Raw genomic sequence first — 18,889 nt, 5'->3', positions numbered from 1 at the left:
AGACTAAAATTGAGCTTTTTGGCCATCAAAGAAAACGCTATATCTGGCGCAAACCCAACACCTCTCATCACCCCGAGAACACCATCCCCACAGTGAAGCATGGTGGTGGCAGCATCATGCTGTGGGGATGTTTTTCATCGGCAGGGACTGGGAAACTGGTCAGAATTGAAGGAATGATGGATGGCGCTGAATACAGGGAAATTCTTGAGGGAAACCTGTTTCAGTCTTCCAGAGATTTGTGACTGGGACGGAGGTTCACCTTCCAGCAGGACAATGACCCTAAGAATACTGCTAAAGCAACACTCGAGTGGTTTAAGGGGAAACATTTAAATGTCTTGGAATGGCCTAGTCAAAGCCCAGACCTCAATCCAATTGTGAATCTGTGGTATGACTTAAAGATTGCTGTACACCAGCGGAACCCATCCAACTTGAAGGAGCTGGAGCAGTTTTGCCCTGAAGAATGGGCAAAAATCCCAGTGGCTAGATGTGCCAAGCTTATAGACACATACCCCAAGAGACTTGCAGCTGTAATTGCTGCAAAAGGTGGCTCTACAAAGTATTGACTTTGGGGGGGTGAATACTTATGCACGCTCAAGTTTTCTGTTTTTTTGTCTTATTTCTTGTTTGTTTTAAAATAAAAAATATTTTGCATCTTCAAAGTGGTAGGCATGTTGTGTAAATCAAATGATACAAACCCCCAAAAAATCCATTTTAATTCCAGGTTGTAAGGCAACAAAATAGGAAAAATGCCAAGGGGGGTCATTACTTTCGCAAGCCACTGTACATGCCAGAGCTGGACATAAAATATAACTGAATAAATACTATAAAGAAGAGTGGATATATACCAGTGCAGTAGATGGTCATGTCTTACCAGTATGAGTTTATTATCTTGCAGAAGGCAAGTTCACAGCACATTTTGAGGTTACTCTGGTGTTCAGACAGTTCATTCAAGGAACATTTACCAGGGTCCACCTCACAGTTTTCATCTGACTCATACAGCGCCTTGATGAACTCTCCTGGAAGCACAAAACAAATGTTAAAACATATGTTTAAGTAGCGCTTTGGTTTTGGTTTAATCCAAGCCTAAACAAACAAATCAATGCACCACTGTAATAGCTAACGATGCCTAGTGCTTTAAATTCTCTACTTGCAACCTAATCCCGGTCTTACCCAGTGCGTCATGAAGGTATTTCTGACCAACCAGCTTCAGGTACTCCTCAATGCCTTTGGTTGCCAGGGTGTTTTCCCGGAAGATCAGGACATCGTGGTCTCCACAGCGATCCACCTCTGACATCACCAAGTCTGTCAGGAAATCCTGAAAGAGCAGTAGTCAAAACAATATGAAGAATATTTTTATACAGGCCACGGATCTACTGAAATAAATCCACATGAACATTTATATAGTATGTTTATGGGGTATGAAGTGATTGTTAAATAAGACTGCTGCACCTACCCTTGCTCTCCCCGTGCTCTGAAGGATATGCACTAGCGCACATGCCATCTCCTCCTTGTTCTTGACACTGATGACGGGCTCCAAGACGGAACATAGCATCATATAATTGTTGGTTATGAACTCTGCAAACTCCTTGTACTGCTCCATGGGGAGGATGGAGATGGTTTGGAAGCGGGACTTGATCCGGATGGAGGGTCCACTCCCCTTGCCCTTGCTGGGTGTGGGGGTGCTAACCGGGTACCATTTCTCCATGAACTGCCGTCCTGTGACACTGCCAATGGGGATGTTCACCAGCCCCACATAGTTGTTCTTGTCCTTCTTCTTCTTTTTGTCCATGTCTTTGTAGATGTGCACAATGATATTGCGTACCAGTGGCAGGCTGTAGAACTCAAAGTGCTCACCCCAGAAGAGGTTGTCTGCTTTGGTCTTGCTGGTGGTGCGGGCATACAGCACATCATCCAGACAAAGCTCACAGAAATACTTCTTCTTGGGAGGCAGGTCCTTGGCCTCAATAATCCACAGCCGCAGAACATTCTCTGCCCTCCTGCAGTTGTCCTTGGTAGATTAAACAAGCCTCAGAATTAATTATATATACTATAATCCACTAGTCTTTTCCAAGCACTGCAAATTCTCTTGAATAAAAGGCCTCTACAGCAAAAGCACAAATCGGATGCAACAGATTATCAGCCAACACATTGTTTTATTCATAAATGTTAATGCCACTGCAATCACTTCTGTATTGCATACATTTGAATTCATTACATTTAGGCTACATTGAAATGCATTTTATATATATATTATATTATATAAATATATATATATATATATATATATATATAAATACTTTTTAATCAAAACAGTAGTTTTGTTAGAGCTGTTAGCACAATTCGAACCATACAGTATATATATAGGGGTCTGTTGCCCAACCTTGTTAATGTTCCATCAAGTACAGTATGTATAGCTTGTTTGGAAAGTATTTACATAAGCAAAGGTAGAAGAGCTTATTCTGCACAATCAACAAGGGACAAAATAATTCCCTTTTTGATCAATAGACTACCACTTACCTAGATTATTATACATGTCAGGTCTAGCCATCTTATCAACCCAGTGTTGTTTTAAGGGAAATTATTTTGCTTCAATGTATTCAAAAGACATTTGTTAATTTGAACCTTCTCTAAAAGATGAATCCAGAAATCCATACTATTCATACTGCACAGCCATGATAAGCAAACTTGAAATATTTACAGCTGCTCTACATTTCAAAACATTTATTTTTCCTTGGATTAATCCTGGGGTACTCTGCCTTAAACATTTAAGTCTTCCTGTGACGAAGTGCCCGCCCCTGTGTATATTTTCTGTTATGTTGTGTGTTTAATGTTGGTGTATAGTCATTGGTACACGGGATATAAACGGGTCTGTGTAACACAAGTGTTTAAAATGTATATTTTTATTTAGGCACAAGGATTGCACAGCACTTCACGTGTAAGTAAAAAGTAATATGTGAGCACGGGGAATTGCAATTTATTAATTCACCTGCAGCTGTACTGAAACTCCAATTGAATGATTGATTAGCAATCGAGTCTTGGTACAGCTGCATAAAAACAGCATGTTTTCACCCACTCTGGGTTGGGTGTTCGGCGAGTGGAGAACGGGAGAGAGAGGAGAAATTATTTACAATTGCTATTGCGTGCTGGTGGGACCAGCACGATACTTGTTAATTTATCAACTCACCGTGTTTGTCAGTGTGTCTGTCCGCGCACCGTTTTCTTAAGTATAGTCCGTTTTTGTTTGTCTCTTGTTTTGGCATAGAGTGCCGTGTCCTGTTTCTGTTTGTTTGTTAAACCCTTTTATTTTCAATAAACCGGCGCAAGCAAGCGCCATCATCATTTCACATTCATCTGTTCTGCTTTGTGTATTCATTTCCTGGTTCTGACGCCGCCCACTTCGCCCGTCTCTGTGACACTGCCCAAATCTGTAAATTTGGGTCCAAAATCTGTACTACACTGCAACATGCGAAGTATAGGTGCCGATGGGAGTTTTATACTCACCTAACACCTAAACTAATAGTATAGCGTATATCCACTGTTGGTTACAGTGCATTAGTATATCTAGGATGGAATGAAAAGCGTGTAATATATTAATGACTGTAATTTAATGTATTAATGACTGTAATACAGTTCAATGGCCAAAAATGTCTGATCTTTAAATGGTTACCTGTGTCTCCACCAAGAATATGGCCCCATATCCACTGCATGTAGGAGCATATCTCATGACAAATGTACAGGCATAGCTTCATCAAATTCAGACAAGTTATTCCGCAGACATGGCCTTTATTAACATACCTACCAATAAGAGATCACTACATTATATAAAAATTTTTATTTTGTAACAAATGTTCAAGTAAAATATACTCAGCATCAAAAGAAACTTATCACTTCTATTTGGATAAAATTCTCTAGATGTGATCTAAAAATGAAAAACTCTGTTTTACAGCAGATGCAGTAATTTTTTTAAATTATGCTGATTAACAACTGACATCACAAACATGCTGCAGAATGACCTGCCAATCTTGGGCAGGTGTTGTGACTCTTGGTCTCCCAGTTCGTGGCCTGTCATTGACAGAGTGTGTCTGGTTATACCATCTTGCCAGGTTTGAAATTGCTGGATGTGAGCACCCAAGACGGCGAGCTACAGTATGCTGCCCAAGTCCAGCCTCCACAATGCCGACTGCACGAAGGCGCTGCTCTCTTGACTAACGTGGCACATTGTTTTTTTCTGTGATTTTCTTTATTGCTTTTATTCAAGCTTGCAATTCAACAGCTGGAATAACTCCTTATCCAGTGTCCAGTCAACTGTCTCACTAACTAGGTGATTAAGTGCATATGCTTCAGTAATAGTCACTCATGCATATCATGTTCAAGGATGAATGATTGAGTGATTAAAAAGAAACCATAAACATTTCGTCAATGTCCATCATTTATATACCTTATTTTTTTCAAAAATAAAAGTGTTATAATATTAATACGTTTCTTTTGATGCTCTGTATATAACGATGTTCTCAAATATAACAAAGTCTTCACAATGTTGATATTTCTTTTGAGGGAAGTTAATGTGTCAGTGAAGAGAGAGAGAGCCATGCACATCTACAATGTACTGCTATTGTCCCAATTGTAGATGTCTCAGCACAACCTTTACGACATAAAATCAGCTTACCTTGTTTGGCTGCACTGTTCTCTTTAGGTTCTCCATCCACTTGTCCCTCTCTGCTGAGGACGAGCAGCTGAAACACTTGCTCCCCCCTGAATAAGCTACCTGCAACACAGAAGATCTTATCTTAGCTAACCCTCAAACAGTCAAAGGAGACCAACATGCAATCAATCAATCACTCACTCACTCAATCAATCAGTCTGCAGGACAGTAACAGTTCCCACCTCTCAACGGCTTTATATGTTGCAATATCACACCCTCAGGTCAACATATAAATCCATTTTTATACTTACTATACAGGCCAGTAATCTAACACGGCATATCAATTTCATGAAATGTATGACCAATAGACCACAGCATCAATCTTTGCCAAAAACCAGAAGGCCCAAACATCAATGGGGAAGGATCAATGTTAAGGGCAACTGGTAAAACACAATACTGTATATATAAACACAATGTATAAACTGTAAGTGTAATATTCTTGTATGTATCAAACTACCCATGTTGGATGTGGTCTAAAGCAGTGAGAATCCGGTATCTTGTATGTTAAAGCTGCTGTCAAGATTTACCTCAAAACAGAATTCCTGACCCAGAATGCTGCTGTGCAGGGGTTTGATAAACACGTCGTCTTCCATTCCCAGCTCCAAGGCTTCCACTGCACTACCAGGGGTCAGCAAAGACTCATGAGAGCGTGACTCCTTTAGCTTGGGCAAGCCACGGGACCTGCAACAAAACAAAAAAAAAGATACATTCAGCATTACTCAGTTTTCTTATTGTTAACAGAAGTAGGACCACATAGAGCTTTTCATCTGCCTAATGAGGAAAATTATCAACAGAAATGTAGACAGTGACTGTGCCATTAAGGGAGATTAGACAGTCAGGTGCATTAATGTTTGTTTTTCACCAGAATGTATTGTTTGACTTCTGTGGTTTAAGATTCACATGTTAACTGTTCAATATCTGGAAGGAAAATACTGAATTTCCTTTTAAAAGGAATACATCATAGGTTCATAACGAGCTAGCTTGCTGTCATTAATCTTTTATATGTTTTAAAAGCAGACATTAAATTGTTAGATAAAATTGTTCGAAAAGTTTCAGTATGCCGCAAATCATGCTAAAATCTAATTTCAATTTAAAAAAATCTGATTGTTTTAGTGTTCACATTTCCCATAGGAAGATAAGGTTCTTCCCTGCTGAAAACCTGTTTGCTAATATGTCAAACTGTGATCCAAACAAGAACACATATAATTAAATAAATAAAAAAAAAACACCAAAACATGTTGCAAAATCCATTTACTCAACAGAGACCTCTTTGGAACACCCCATGCTAGCTGACCTTAACAGTGGTTATTCTAAAATGACTGATGAATGCTGCTCAGTCCTACAGTAGAAGACACTTACGTGAAACAACTATACAGCCACTTCATTGAGCATCCCCAGACCATAGCGATATCTCATCCCGTGGTTAAAAGCCTATACATTCTCTTCCTCCGAGTAACTTCAGCTTCTCCCTCATTCCTTCTAAAAAGTCAGAGACTCCAAACTTTCTACCTCTTTCTTTTTTCACGCAGCCAGTAACTCCGATCAACAGCAGACTCCAAAGCAGACAGCCCCAGTTTCCTCATAACCTTCCTAGCTTGCCGTTATCCACCACCTTCCCCTCCTCCTTTCATCTCGCAGGTAACATAAACAAGGGCCTTGTTCGGCCTACAAACCTCCCACCGGACGCTGTTGCTATGACAATGCACCTACAAGATTAGCACTGAAGGGCAGCAGGGACTTGAGAACAGTAGATGCATTCACAAGCTCTGTTCCTGACAGAACTGGGTTGTAGCCCTTTACCTGTGTTGAATCTGCAATGTTTTATATAATAACTAATGCATTTCCAGATCTGTAACATGTTTCTTTATGAAGTAACTAACATAAATGTGCACCAAAATATACAGAACACACACACACACACACACACACACAATTCTTTTGGTGCGGATAATATAGGCTAGAATGATTTGGGACTAATTTACAAAACTATAAAATTAACAAATAAAAATACTGTACTGAGTGCTAAATTGAATTCTCTGCAATGTGTTATTTTTCTTCTGCCATTGTTATTGTTTTGCTAGTGAACAGCTTCTCAGTAAAATCCCCTTGATGATGGATTAGCAGCTCTCTTCCTGCCACAGATGGGATTAGATAAATCAAAAAGCAATGAGAGCCCATGTAGAAAATGTAATCTCAAAAAACCAGGATTATCAGGCAACAGAGAGACATGCCCATACCCCCCCCTCCCCCCCTCCAAAATTAATTATTTATTTAAGTTGAAACAGAGCCAAGTCGATTAATCAGTAGCCAAGTCGATTAATCAGTCAGTCTTATAACTTGCAATGAAAGTGATTCCAAATCTAGTTACAAGCAGATCCAAGTAAAACAGTCAGGGTTTATTTCTCTGGTGCTTTCCAGGGGATCCTGAGCAGTACCTAGAGCATCTACCTGTAGATCTTTGAGACCTGCCTCAGCTTCCAGGCCTTCTTGATGCCTATTTAATTTCATGTTACATGTAATTGTGCATTCAACATGTGTACTGTATTTGGAAAGATGCAACAGTGATGCCAATGTATTAAGCCAAACGGTGACTTGAGTCACAAAAATAAACCAATCTGTCAGTTTCTGCACTATTTCTCTTGAGACCGAGCTCCACACCCCACGCAATTTGTCATTAATTTTGCACAATTTCCATTCTCTGCTGATTGAGGAGCCCTGGATTGAGCAGTCATGTGGACAGGATTTAGACAATCACTGCCCTTGAAGGTGATCCCTCAAGGTCAGGAGCACTAGGATATGTCTGCATGCTCTAATTGTCTTGAACACTACCCAGGTTTTCAGTGTATTTAGAAATTGTTTGAAAGCAAAGAGACAGAAAGCAAACAGCCAAAACTCTTAAATAAAAAGCAGGCTGGAATAAATGTTCAGGTTTCCTCATTCATAGCAGCTACAGTATAAACATAAAAAAAACCTAATTAATACATTCTGGTTAACCATAGATGTTATATGAAGAGGACCTTCAGTTAATCCCTACCTATGATGCAGGAAGTGCATAGCTACACCCCCTTTCCCATGTCAGCTGTAACAGTACACAGCTATACTCATTAGCACACAATCTTAAAAAACAATCTAGCACTGCAGTATGAGAGAAATACATACAGCAGGTCAGAACTAATTCTTAACTTCTTAAAAGACAGAATTATAGGCTGCATATAGCTGGCCAACATATATAATACTTTATGTGGTCACTTGACCTACATTGAGTCAATTCAGAAAATACTGTTTGCATTTCCCCTGAACTAGAATTAAACATAACAATGTATCCTTTTTAAAACACAGAAAATATAGTCCTATTGATTTTTAGCAAAGAGGCTCCCATTGGACTCTTAATATCACCCATCCAATTTACAAACCATTTGAAATGACTAAAATCCCTATTCACTAGGCAGCTTTAGTTTTAACCTAGCTGAAGTGCCGCGTATTGGAAAGGTAGTTAACCCAAGTCCTCTTTATGATAAGTGTAGAAGCCATGGCTTACATCCTCCATTTAAATTCTATTTTTTCCCTCTACCATTCATGGAGGAAACACACGGATACAAACACACACACACACACACAGCATTATCCTTGCTCTCCCATAATCCCCTAAAACCCACTTTCCCTAAATCACAAAGATCTCCACGTGGCGGATGAGCTCTCATGCCAGTTACACTCACAGGTCCAGACTGCTTGTTTAGCTCTCTCCACTGCAAGACGGCACTTGGCTGCAAAGCACATTCCTGCCAACTATTACAACATCCACTCTAGCTCCCCTTTCTCCATGGGTTTTTCAACTGAGCAGCTCAATCTGACAGTATGCTCTGTCCCTATTCATCTGTACCGCTAACCAAAACAGTGGACCATGCTTACTTTCCACTGTAGTGAACACAGTTAGTAAAGGTTTCATTTAATGCATATTCACTGTTGTACTACTATCATTATAAGCTATGTAACTGGATTTCCCTTGCTATCCAAAGTATAGCATCAGATATTAAATTATACAATTACTGTATCACTAATTCACAAGGACGCCAGCCTTTCAGCAGACAGTTAATGACTGTCTAGAGTGTTTAAAGCTCTATCCAGTTATTAACTTTTCTGGAAAGTACTGGCTGTAGCAGTGCGGTTATGAACCAAACCTTAATTTATTCTAGGAATTAATTCTACATTTGAATTCAGTTTTCCAGTTTTCTTCTGACATTGTGGGAATGGTTTAAATAATTCTAACCAAAGCAGCGCTTTTTAAAAATGTATTTATTTTTAAATATGGATAAGCCAATTAAAGCATTGAAAAGTGAGGTTTCTTTTAATGTTGCTCTTTTGCCATGTTCAGAAGCTCTATGATGTAAATTGATACTCATCAGCTGCTAAAACCAGTACCTTCCACTAGGTGGGGCTACATTTTGAACACGCAGTCCAGATCATCTGTTTTCACCTAAAATCTCGTCCTAGAATGACCTCCCCTTCCATTTGCAAGGTGGTTCATTCATATCTGAGAAAGAATGGCTAGGAAAGAATCTCAGTGCACATGGACTGATCACACATAACGAGGAAAAAGTGTATGACACTAACCAAAAGACTTCACTTTGAAATGTTATTGCAGTATTTTAATCTCAACATGAATTACACTAAACAGGAATGGGCTGAGCATGCATTTGAGCACAGAAACACCAGACAATAGGAACACAGCTTTGAACTTGTCTGTATGAATGCAGTTACGTCTTTTTTCTATCGTTTGTATGGTAAGTTATAACCATTTTTTGTTTTGTTTGCATAAGTCAAAAACAGAGGACTGTTGTGATCAACTTACCTGTATAGATTATTTTACACTGAATAATATTCATCTGTAAAGCCCTGGAAGCCGAGGCTTGTGCATGAATGCTCTACTGACTTTACCAGTACAGGAGGCTACTGGACAGGAGTTGGCACAGTGCATTATACGGTATGATAGGCAAATGTAACTACTTCTTTACTGTCACTGTATATCACTTTATTAATCACAATATTATGAGTTAAAAAAATACCCAGTTTTACTGAAAAACACAATACTGATATACATATATATATATATATATATATATATATATATATATATATATATATATATATATATATATACATACACACACACACACATATATATATATATACACACATACACACACACATATATATATATATATATATATATATATATATATATATATATATATATATATAAAAATAAAAAATGTAATCAAACCTGTCATTGTCACCGTTTCTCAGGGAGGGCAGTCGAAAGCTGGTGTTGCGATCCAGTTTGGACTGACTTTTCGTCCTCTTAACTGAACCCTTAAGTCGTTTGCTGAAGAAACCCTGGCAGAGGAATACAAGGAAACCAATTACAAACTATTGTAAGTCAGTCATGTGGATATTTGTTTGTTCAAAACTTGTGGCGATTTAAGGAGTATGAAAATCAAACAATAAAGGGATGCTCTTTACATTAATAGAAGATCAATGGAACTTCCTCACTGTCACTTAGCTATGCTTTCTGCTGCTTTACTCATTAACAGTGCAACTGGGGAAACAGACATTTTGACTAAAACCATAAACACTGCTGAGTTACACGGACACTGTGGCTTTAGCTAATGCTTACCCATTTAAACAGTGCCCCAGGGCTGAAAGCGGAAGCAAGGAGAAGCATGTTCTTGAATAAAAATTACTGGTGCAGGACAACCTAATGAGGGCTACAAAGCACCCAACTGACTGAGAAAGACTGCTGTTATCCCCATTTAACAGTCAAGTCTGTTTCAGCTGACACGCAAGATGGAACCAGAAACTTGGCTTTTAATTTCACACACAAAGCCTGCTGAGAAATACATGACAAACAGTGGTCGACAGATCCTGTATTCAATTATTTGAACACTGCTATCAGTCTACATTCTGAGAATATTCTGAGCATAGAGAATATGCAGGTCACGATACAACATGTATCACCATATATGTGATTGTTCAGATTGGCTACTTGTATGATACAATACATAATATGATCAAACGATCATGATGGACTATTTTGTTGAAAAAAAAAAAAGAATTAAATGAGAGAGGGTGGTATACTTGTATATACCAACTATAAAACACCCTTCTTTATTCAAGACGCATTTGGTGAAATACCCACTGAGCTCTATCGTGCTTATGTGGTGTTGGGGTACTGTTACTTTATTATTAGAGCTACTGCCATTGGAGCAAATGGAACCAAACATTCAGTACATCGTGTCACTGGATAAAGATATTGAAGCATTATAACTGGATACTCAAGAACATAAAAGACAAACAAAGTTACAGTACTCGGTGTATTCTCTAGATTGCACAGAATGAACAGCAACTTTACACAATGCCATCTAACATGTCTTGGGTTGGAAGATTATGATGAAGAAATGTGTCTGGCAGCAACCTTAAACAGAAGTTAAAAAGGAAAGTTGCTCAGTACAGCGAAACAAATAATAATAATGTCCCAATAACTTCAAACCACAAAGATTAACAAAATCCTTACAAACATCTGGCTGTGTGCAGTACCAATGATGTTACATGGACAAGTCATGACAGTTTTCCTCACAATGTTTTTGCCGTACTTTTCAGGAAATGCGTTGCTATGCTGTTCTGATTTAGGAAAGAAAGTCGGCTGTACCAATGCTGATTACTCAATTCATAGTAATGTAGGGTTGGGGATATTTAAATGTCCATGTCTGCCTAGTAATTAGGAAAAGAACGACTCTAATATTGTGAGGAGAGCTTCATGCGATGCCATGAAGATTAAAAAAAAAAATAACAAGAGAAAAAATGTACTTGTCATCGCGCACATTCCGAATTATCTGAGGAATAACGTGAGATTTCGCCAGTTAAAACGGGGTCTTGACTGCTGAAATCTCGTGAGCCACAAGCACGATTCCTGCTCCGGTTTGCATGGATTTTTACAGCTATTTTTATTGTGAGAAAGCGATTGACCCTGCCCTTAAAGTCGCACTGACCAAAGGACATTCTTTTGCTGTTTCACGATGTATTCACATGACAACGTCACGCAGTCATGACTGTACAGTCGATTTTCACTTGCATGTAAACCCAGCCAATGTCATTATCTCTGCATAAAATCTGCAAGGGATTTCTGCCTCTTTTCAGGAAACCAATTTTGTTTTCTATAGGTGGCTGTCTACCTACTACAGATACTGTAAATAAATAACATCATAAGTCAAGAACAGTACATAAAAGGATTATGCATACTATTTATATTATTATATTTAACATTTATCCCTGTTTAACTTTTTTTCTTTTTTTACTGCTTCCAATTCAAATGAGCCATATGTATTCCTAACAGGGACATCTACAAATGTTCTACATACAACTCCCTATATCTATTGCTAGATCCTGTATCCTAACTCGAATTGGTCTAACATTAATAACCTAAAGGGTACAATACCATGTACCCAGTCTTAATACCGCACATCTATTTCTTGTAACTTTTTTTCCCTCATCCACAAAAGAAACATTTGCTACAAAAGAATTTCCTTAAAATTCTTTGTTTTCAAGAAATTTCTAGTAATTATAAATTTCCACTGGGTATGTAAACTTTTGACACACACACACACACACACACACACACACACACACACACATATAATTAATGCAATTAACATACAGTACTCTGCAACAACTTGAAAACCTTAGAACAGCCTCTGGGTGCAAATACTGCAGTGGCTTGTGAGGTGCTGCATATACGAATGCATCACACTGCCTGGCCTTGTCAGACACACTTATATCCTGTGCTGCTCAGTGTCTACAACAGCAGGGAACGACTGGGAACACACTGTTCAAATATAAACATATATTACAAAAAATAACAACAACAACAACAACAACAATAATAATATACACATACTCACACACACACACACACACACACACACATTGTATAAGGTTGCAAATTCAGTTTCAAACTACATTATGTGAATGGCACCTTTAAGATGAAGCAATGGGACTGCCAAGTATTACTGTCCATCTGTCTGATTATTAAATTTAATTTCAAACAGATGAATCTGTTTTGTTGATGTCCTGGAGCAAGTAACAAATTAAAACAAACCCTAATAAATACATGCTTTTTCCCCAGTATCAATACCTTTCTAACAGTAGCAATCAACACATGCATCTTTGTATCTTATCAATAAGAAGTTAACATACCGGCACTTTGAAAGGGGAAGAGTTGGGTCCATCCATGGAGCTGTTCTTCTCGGAGCTCCCGAGTCCCGATATACTTCTCCTTCTGGGGGACCTTTCGGCAGACACCTCTGAAACACAACAGAGGCCCATTACATGGAGGTCAATAGCTACTGTATAACACTATACGCTTGACTTTCCTCAGACTAGTTGAACCTTTTAATTATATTCCAGAAAGCTACAGTAGTTTATCTTCAGCCTCCTTTAACCTGCCTGCCACTACATTACTGTGAAAAAGACATGCAACCCCCTGCTACTACCGTACGTGCAGCAGTTGCATAGCTGATGTTATCAAGGACATCTGCAAGCTCTATAATGTATCTCACAATAAAAAATAAAACACAGTACTTCAGTGAGCAATTCTCTATCTAACAGCAGATGCATTATGAGCAGTTTCAATAGAAACTTCCGATCAGTGTCCTGCCAATATAATTCAACCATGCCCTAGAGGTACTTTACTATCTCAAAAAACAGGCACTCCGTTTCTGTGCCCATCTGTAATCCTTTACTTCTCTCAGTATGTGCCAACAAAGGTGGTCAATGCCAATCAGAATGATAACTTCACAATATGGGTTAAAAAAGAAAAAAAAAAAAGTCAAAAACTACAACAGAACTTGTTTTAAATGTAGTTACCAATAGTAATCTGAAAATGTGAAAAATAAAATTTCTATCAGAACAGACAGGGCTGGAACCAAACGTGGTGACCTAAAGATGAATGGCATCATACCCCAAGGCCGATCGGCTGAGCCAACCATGGGAAGCATCTGCAAACTATTGCTCCAGTGAATCCTTTCCCAGCTACAGTACCAGATGGAAACTTGCTTATCAATCTGCAGCAGGAACATGAGCCCCACAGCATCCCTATCTTCACAGTCTCCACAGAGCAGAGCACAGTTAGCATGGTGATCTCCAATACAGACCAGCAAGAGTACAATACAAAACATTTATTCTGGTTTTATACAAATCAAGTCCTACATACAGTAACACATAAAAATATTGATTATAAATATTAAATTTAATGTATTAAATGTAGCAATGTGTACATTCATTTTAGTAATAAACTCACAGTACTGTACATGCAGTGTATTTGAATCAATTTGCTTGCTCAGAGCATCACATCTACAGTGCAGTGCTGACAGTGGAACTCAGGCTCAAGAAGACTCCAAGCTATCCTTTAACCAGTCTAAAAAAACATTTGTAGAATGCTGGGGAACCTTTGGCAATATCCACCTCCAGGCAGGAAAAGCTATTGCTGTACTCCTGTACTGCAAGTGCTTTGCTTCATAATGCAACCCGTCCGACAACTTACAGCCACACATTTCTACAGTCTACACTTGCTCCACTCTTGTTTGGCAAGCATACTGTAACTAATTGAACTAACTGATCAATTATCACAGGCAATTTGATACAAGTAGTCCATGCTTTAGATGAGACGGCAGTGACCTACTGTAACTGGAAAATTCTCCACTGCAGTGTGTGTAGGCTGCAGTGTGCCTTCACAAACTGTATAAAACATAACCAAGAGGAACATTTGATCAAATTCAGAGCCAGCTGGTCTCTTCATACTGTCTAAAAGGAACATGTTCTCATCAATTTGAGCTATGATCTTCATATAGTGCTGCAGTGCCTGATGAAGTGACCCTCCACACATGACCTAATATTGTACATTACATACAGCAAGTACAGGTTACAAGAAATACGAATATGAATGACAGTTTCAGAAAAGGGCCGCCATCTTTTTGCTGGCACATAAAATAAGAGGGGTTTTCCACTTGGTAACCTAGGCAGTCGTACTGAAAAGACTTTTGGTCTCTCACGCATGCTGTAGAATCAGTATGTGGTTCTTTGCTTGTTTGTATGATTGCTGCATTGTAAGGGCCTCTTGGAATTAAGCACACTTAGCAAACATGGCTACTAGTGGCGAGCCGATTCATCGTATATCGTTGCATGCCGATACTTTACAACATGATACATTGTGATACAAGCTTGAAATGAGTAGCTTACAACAAACAAAAATGAGAAATAACTTACAATAATAATAATAATAATAATAATAATAATAACTAGAACTGCCAGGCAGTTTTATGGCTTCCAAGCCCCAGTACCAGTACCAAACACTTAAGCAATTACTGGAAGAAGCAGGTTTACTTAAAAAGAAGAAAAAAAAAAAAAAAAACACACACAGAACAGCCATTTTGGTTTCAGGTCAACACCATTTTTTTTTAAAAGGTCAGTTGAATTGCTACAGTGTCAAGGATGATGCTTGTGAAGTTTGGAGTTAGTCAAGTAAATTGTTTCTCAACTAACACAGGTTTAAATTTCAAATGTAAACGTATAACTGGTGGCCATGTTGTTTTATAAAACATCACCATTGTCACATATTTGTATCCCATTGTAACTGGGACGATAACTACCAAGTTTGGAGTTTGTTGGTTAAACGGTGTTCAAATACCAGCAGTTTGCTGTTAAGGGCACGTTTCATTAAAGTTTGTGGCAGCAATTTCGACATTAAAATTTATCGCAGAAACTTCTGCTTCGCAAGCCTGATGCGGGTTTGGATTCTGATGATATATGCCAAGTATGAGAAATCGCTTCACCGGTTCCCAAGAAGAAGATTTCGAAAGGTTTCTAAAAAAAAAAATGCATCAAACGGCCATTTTTGTTTCAGGTCAACAAATTTTTTTTAAAAGTCAGTTATACTGATACAGTATCAGATAAGATGCTTGTGAAGTTTGGAATTAGTCAAGTAAATCGTTTGTCAACTGACGCAGGTTTAAATTTCAAATATAAACGTATAAGTGGCGGCCACCTTGTTTTATAAAACATCATCATTTTCACATATTTGTATCCCATTGATACTGGGACGATAACTACCAAGTTTGTTGGACAAACGGTTTTCAAACAACAGCAGTTTGTTTTTAGGGGCGCGTTTTGATAAGATTTGTGGCAGCCATTTTTACATTAAAATTTATCACAGCAACTTCTGCTTCGCAAACTTGATGTGGGTTTGGATGCTGATGATATATGCCAAGTTTCAGATCAATCGCTTCACCTGTTCACAAGAAGATTTCGAAAGGTTTTATCGAAAAATGCGTCATGGCGCCAATTGCAAGGATGCAGCAACAAAATTTTTTCAGCATCTGACAGCCAGTGTATCCAGCTTGTTAAGTGTCAAGTCAGAACCTGATCAGTCACACAGCTTTGAAGCAGCAGCAGTTTAAAGTTTTGGGAAAAAAAAAAAAAAAAAATCTTAACACAGCTTCCCGCCGAAGGGCTGGAAGCCTAATAATAGGCACAATATAACAATATATATATATATATATATATATATATATATATATATATATATATATATATATATATATATATTTTTTTTTTTCTGTATTCCATTGCCAGCAAGCAGGGAATACTGACACTTGCAAAAGGCTTCAGAACAGGCTTCAGAAACGATGCCTGACCAATGGTAGTTGAGGCAGCGGTGATTCTGGCCACTGGGAGTGTAGAGGAGGCGGAGACAGCGTGCCTTCTTGTTGTTTTAATGTATTGCTCTCCTTTTAATGCGTCCTAATCATAATCCGGTGTAAATTATTGTTTTGTACGAGGAAAGTTTGTCGTTTGTGAGGCAGGATTGGCTGAGAAGAACTGATTTTTTTTTTTTTTTGTGGAAAGTACGTTTCCTGTTTCCTATAAAGCTATTTATTTAGATGACAAAACATAACGCATTTCTTACAAGTTTAATTTTATATTTGCTCACCTTTCAGTGCACCGTAATAATGTTTTTATTTGGTGGAGTAACCCTTAAACTTAGATTTGGTTGAATATGTTATTTTCTTTAAAGAAATGTGTTAATTCTGATGAAAATGACAACTGTTTAATACAACTGTTATCATTAATTTTAATCTAATTAAAATTATTTCTAACCACAGCACAGTGTAGAATAGTATACAAAATAAAATAATATACCCAACCTTAACTTAAAAAATAACAAATACTTAATGATAAAATGTACGGTATAATAATAATAATAATAATAATAATAATAATAATAATAATAATAATCTATTGTGTTAAAGTTAAGTATGATGCAAGCAAAAATGCTGTACTTTTTGAAAATATTGAAATTGTTATAGACATCACAACATAATACTGCAAAACTTCACATTTAGATTTTTCTAAAGAAACACATGGACAAAAGTTTTTTTTTTCTCTTTCAGAAATGTGGAAAGGAGATTTGGTTAATTAAGCTAAAATGGATATCCCAGGAATTCTAGTTGACACACTGCTTTGTTTTTAAATTCAAAACTAGTCGTTTACTACTTTGTGGGAAATAAATATGATTTATTTTGAACTGAATCTGTGTCTGTAGAATTTAAATTGTAATTATTTTCAAGTCCGTCAAGCAGAGATGAGTTTTTCATTAGTATCATGACCTTGGTGTATCGTCTCACCCGTAATGGCTACCATGAATAAATCCTCCAAAAATCGATGACTTCATTCATATTTTCAAGTAATACAGCTAACTCCTGAAAATCAGCAGTCTGGCCACAAAATTAAATACATAATGGCACCTTTTTAGAAAAACAAAATAAATAGCTCTAAAAGTTAATATTTATGTGCATCACCACTTTTGTTGATACAGCAATTTATCACTCAAAAAAAAAAAAAAACTGAAATAAACTGAAATAAACTAGTAAAACTGTACAGTAACCACAGTAATCCAATTGGAGTACTGTACCACCAATAACATTTAACAGATCAAAATAGTAGCTAGCTGTAATATTACATAGCTCTATTAGAAGGTACTGTAGGTAGAAATTATCATTATACATATAATTTATATACATATAATTTATTAAAAAATAAAGTTGTGTACCTCTATCACAACTGTTCCCCATCGCTTGAAGAAAATCACATGGACAGCTCTATCCAGCAGCTGATTGGCAGAATACAGGCTCTGACTTGGCCAATCAGAAATGTGCTGTTTCCACCTTTGCTCATCATTTAACCAGCTCTATCGCCTCTGTTTTTTAAAAGTTGCTCTACACCTCACCAGTTAATACACAGTGTCCCACTGCAGGCGCTGTCCTCCTGATCTCACTCTCTCTCGGATTCCGTCATAACCTTCACTTTATCACTGGCCCAGACTTTGGTGGCGAGAGGATGAGATTTTACCGCAGTTATTCAATCAATCGCTCCAGCTGCATTACTCTATTACTCTCAATCGAGCTGCTTCTGCTGCGGTCTGCCTGCTGGCTGCACCTGAGAGACAGTGCACTGAACAGAGCTAGAGTAGCAGAATTAGTAGAAATGTATAGTCATATAACTGAAAATTTAAATTTCCTTTAACGGTTGTCTAGCGAAACCGTAACTCAAAACACCCAACCACACCTGACTTCATTTCCAAAATGATCGGGTCTTGCATTTTTTGCATAGTCCTTACCTTACTATAACTCCCCAAGGGGTGGTACAGTACAGAACTGTAGATTAGCCGTAACAGTAATGTGACTCATTATTTTATTTATAAACAACTGTATTATTCACATTTGAAAACATCTGTATTGTTGAATGAAACAAAAGAAATCAATAAGTCAACATAACATTATTCAGCAGGTTTCATTTGATCTATGAAGCAAAATTTGTTAATTCTAGGGGTGATGCAAAACTTTTGGCCATAACTGTATACTAACACATGCATCCTTGCAAACAAGCAATGCATAAGTAGAATTGCCACAAAGTTGTATTCCTTAGATCAACAGGTCGAATCTGATCTAAAGATTGGAAAAGGTTTCCAAAATCCATAATAGTGACTTTTTTCAACAAGATAAATTACCTTACAGTAAAATCCAATAGCTCTGCTTTAATCTCAAGACTGTGGGAAACATTGCGTCTGCCTTTCCCAAA

General features: G+C 37.7%; 1 protein-coding gene across 5 annotated transcripts in view; it reads right to left on the bottom strand.

The window, feature by feature from the left end:
- LOC121326750 (ras GTPase-activating protein nGAP-like) overlaps positions 1 to 18,889 on the bottom strand; it is an 85,560-nt gene that overhangs the window by 11,300 nt on the left and 55,371 nt on the right. For all 5 annotated transcript variants that reach the window (XM_041270202.1, XM_041270200.1, XM_041270201.1 and 2 more), the window contains 7 exons: positions 12,953 to 13,059; positions 9,984 to 10,096; positions 5,230 to 5,383; positions 4,667 to 4,765; positions 1,454 to 2,008; positions 1,171 to 1,315; positions 872 to 1,016 (listed from right to left, as the gene is read on the bottom strand). In XM_041270202.1, coding sequence (XP_041126136.1) covers positions 872 to 1,016; positions 1,171 to 1,315; positions 1,454 to 2,008; positions 4,667 to 4,765; positions 5,230 to 5,383; positions 9,984 to 10,096; positions 12,953 to 13,059 — 1,318 coding nt within the window. The remainder of the gene's footprint in view (positions 1 to 871; positions 1,017 to 1,170; positions 1,316 to 1,453; positions 2,009 to 4,666; positions 4,766 to 5,229; positions 5,384 to 9,983; positions 10,097 to 12,952; positions 13,060 to 18,889) is intronic.

Source organism: Polyodon spathula, chromosome 14, assembly GCF_017654505.1.
Source record: "Polyodon spathula isolate WHYD16114869_AA chromosome 14, ASM1765450v1, whole genome shotgun sequence".
NCBI lineage: Eukaryota > Metazoa > Chordata > Actinopteri > Acipenseriformes > Polyodontidae > Polyodon > Polyodon spathula.
This window is presented reverse-complemented; position numbering and strand designations above follow the sequence as displayed.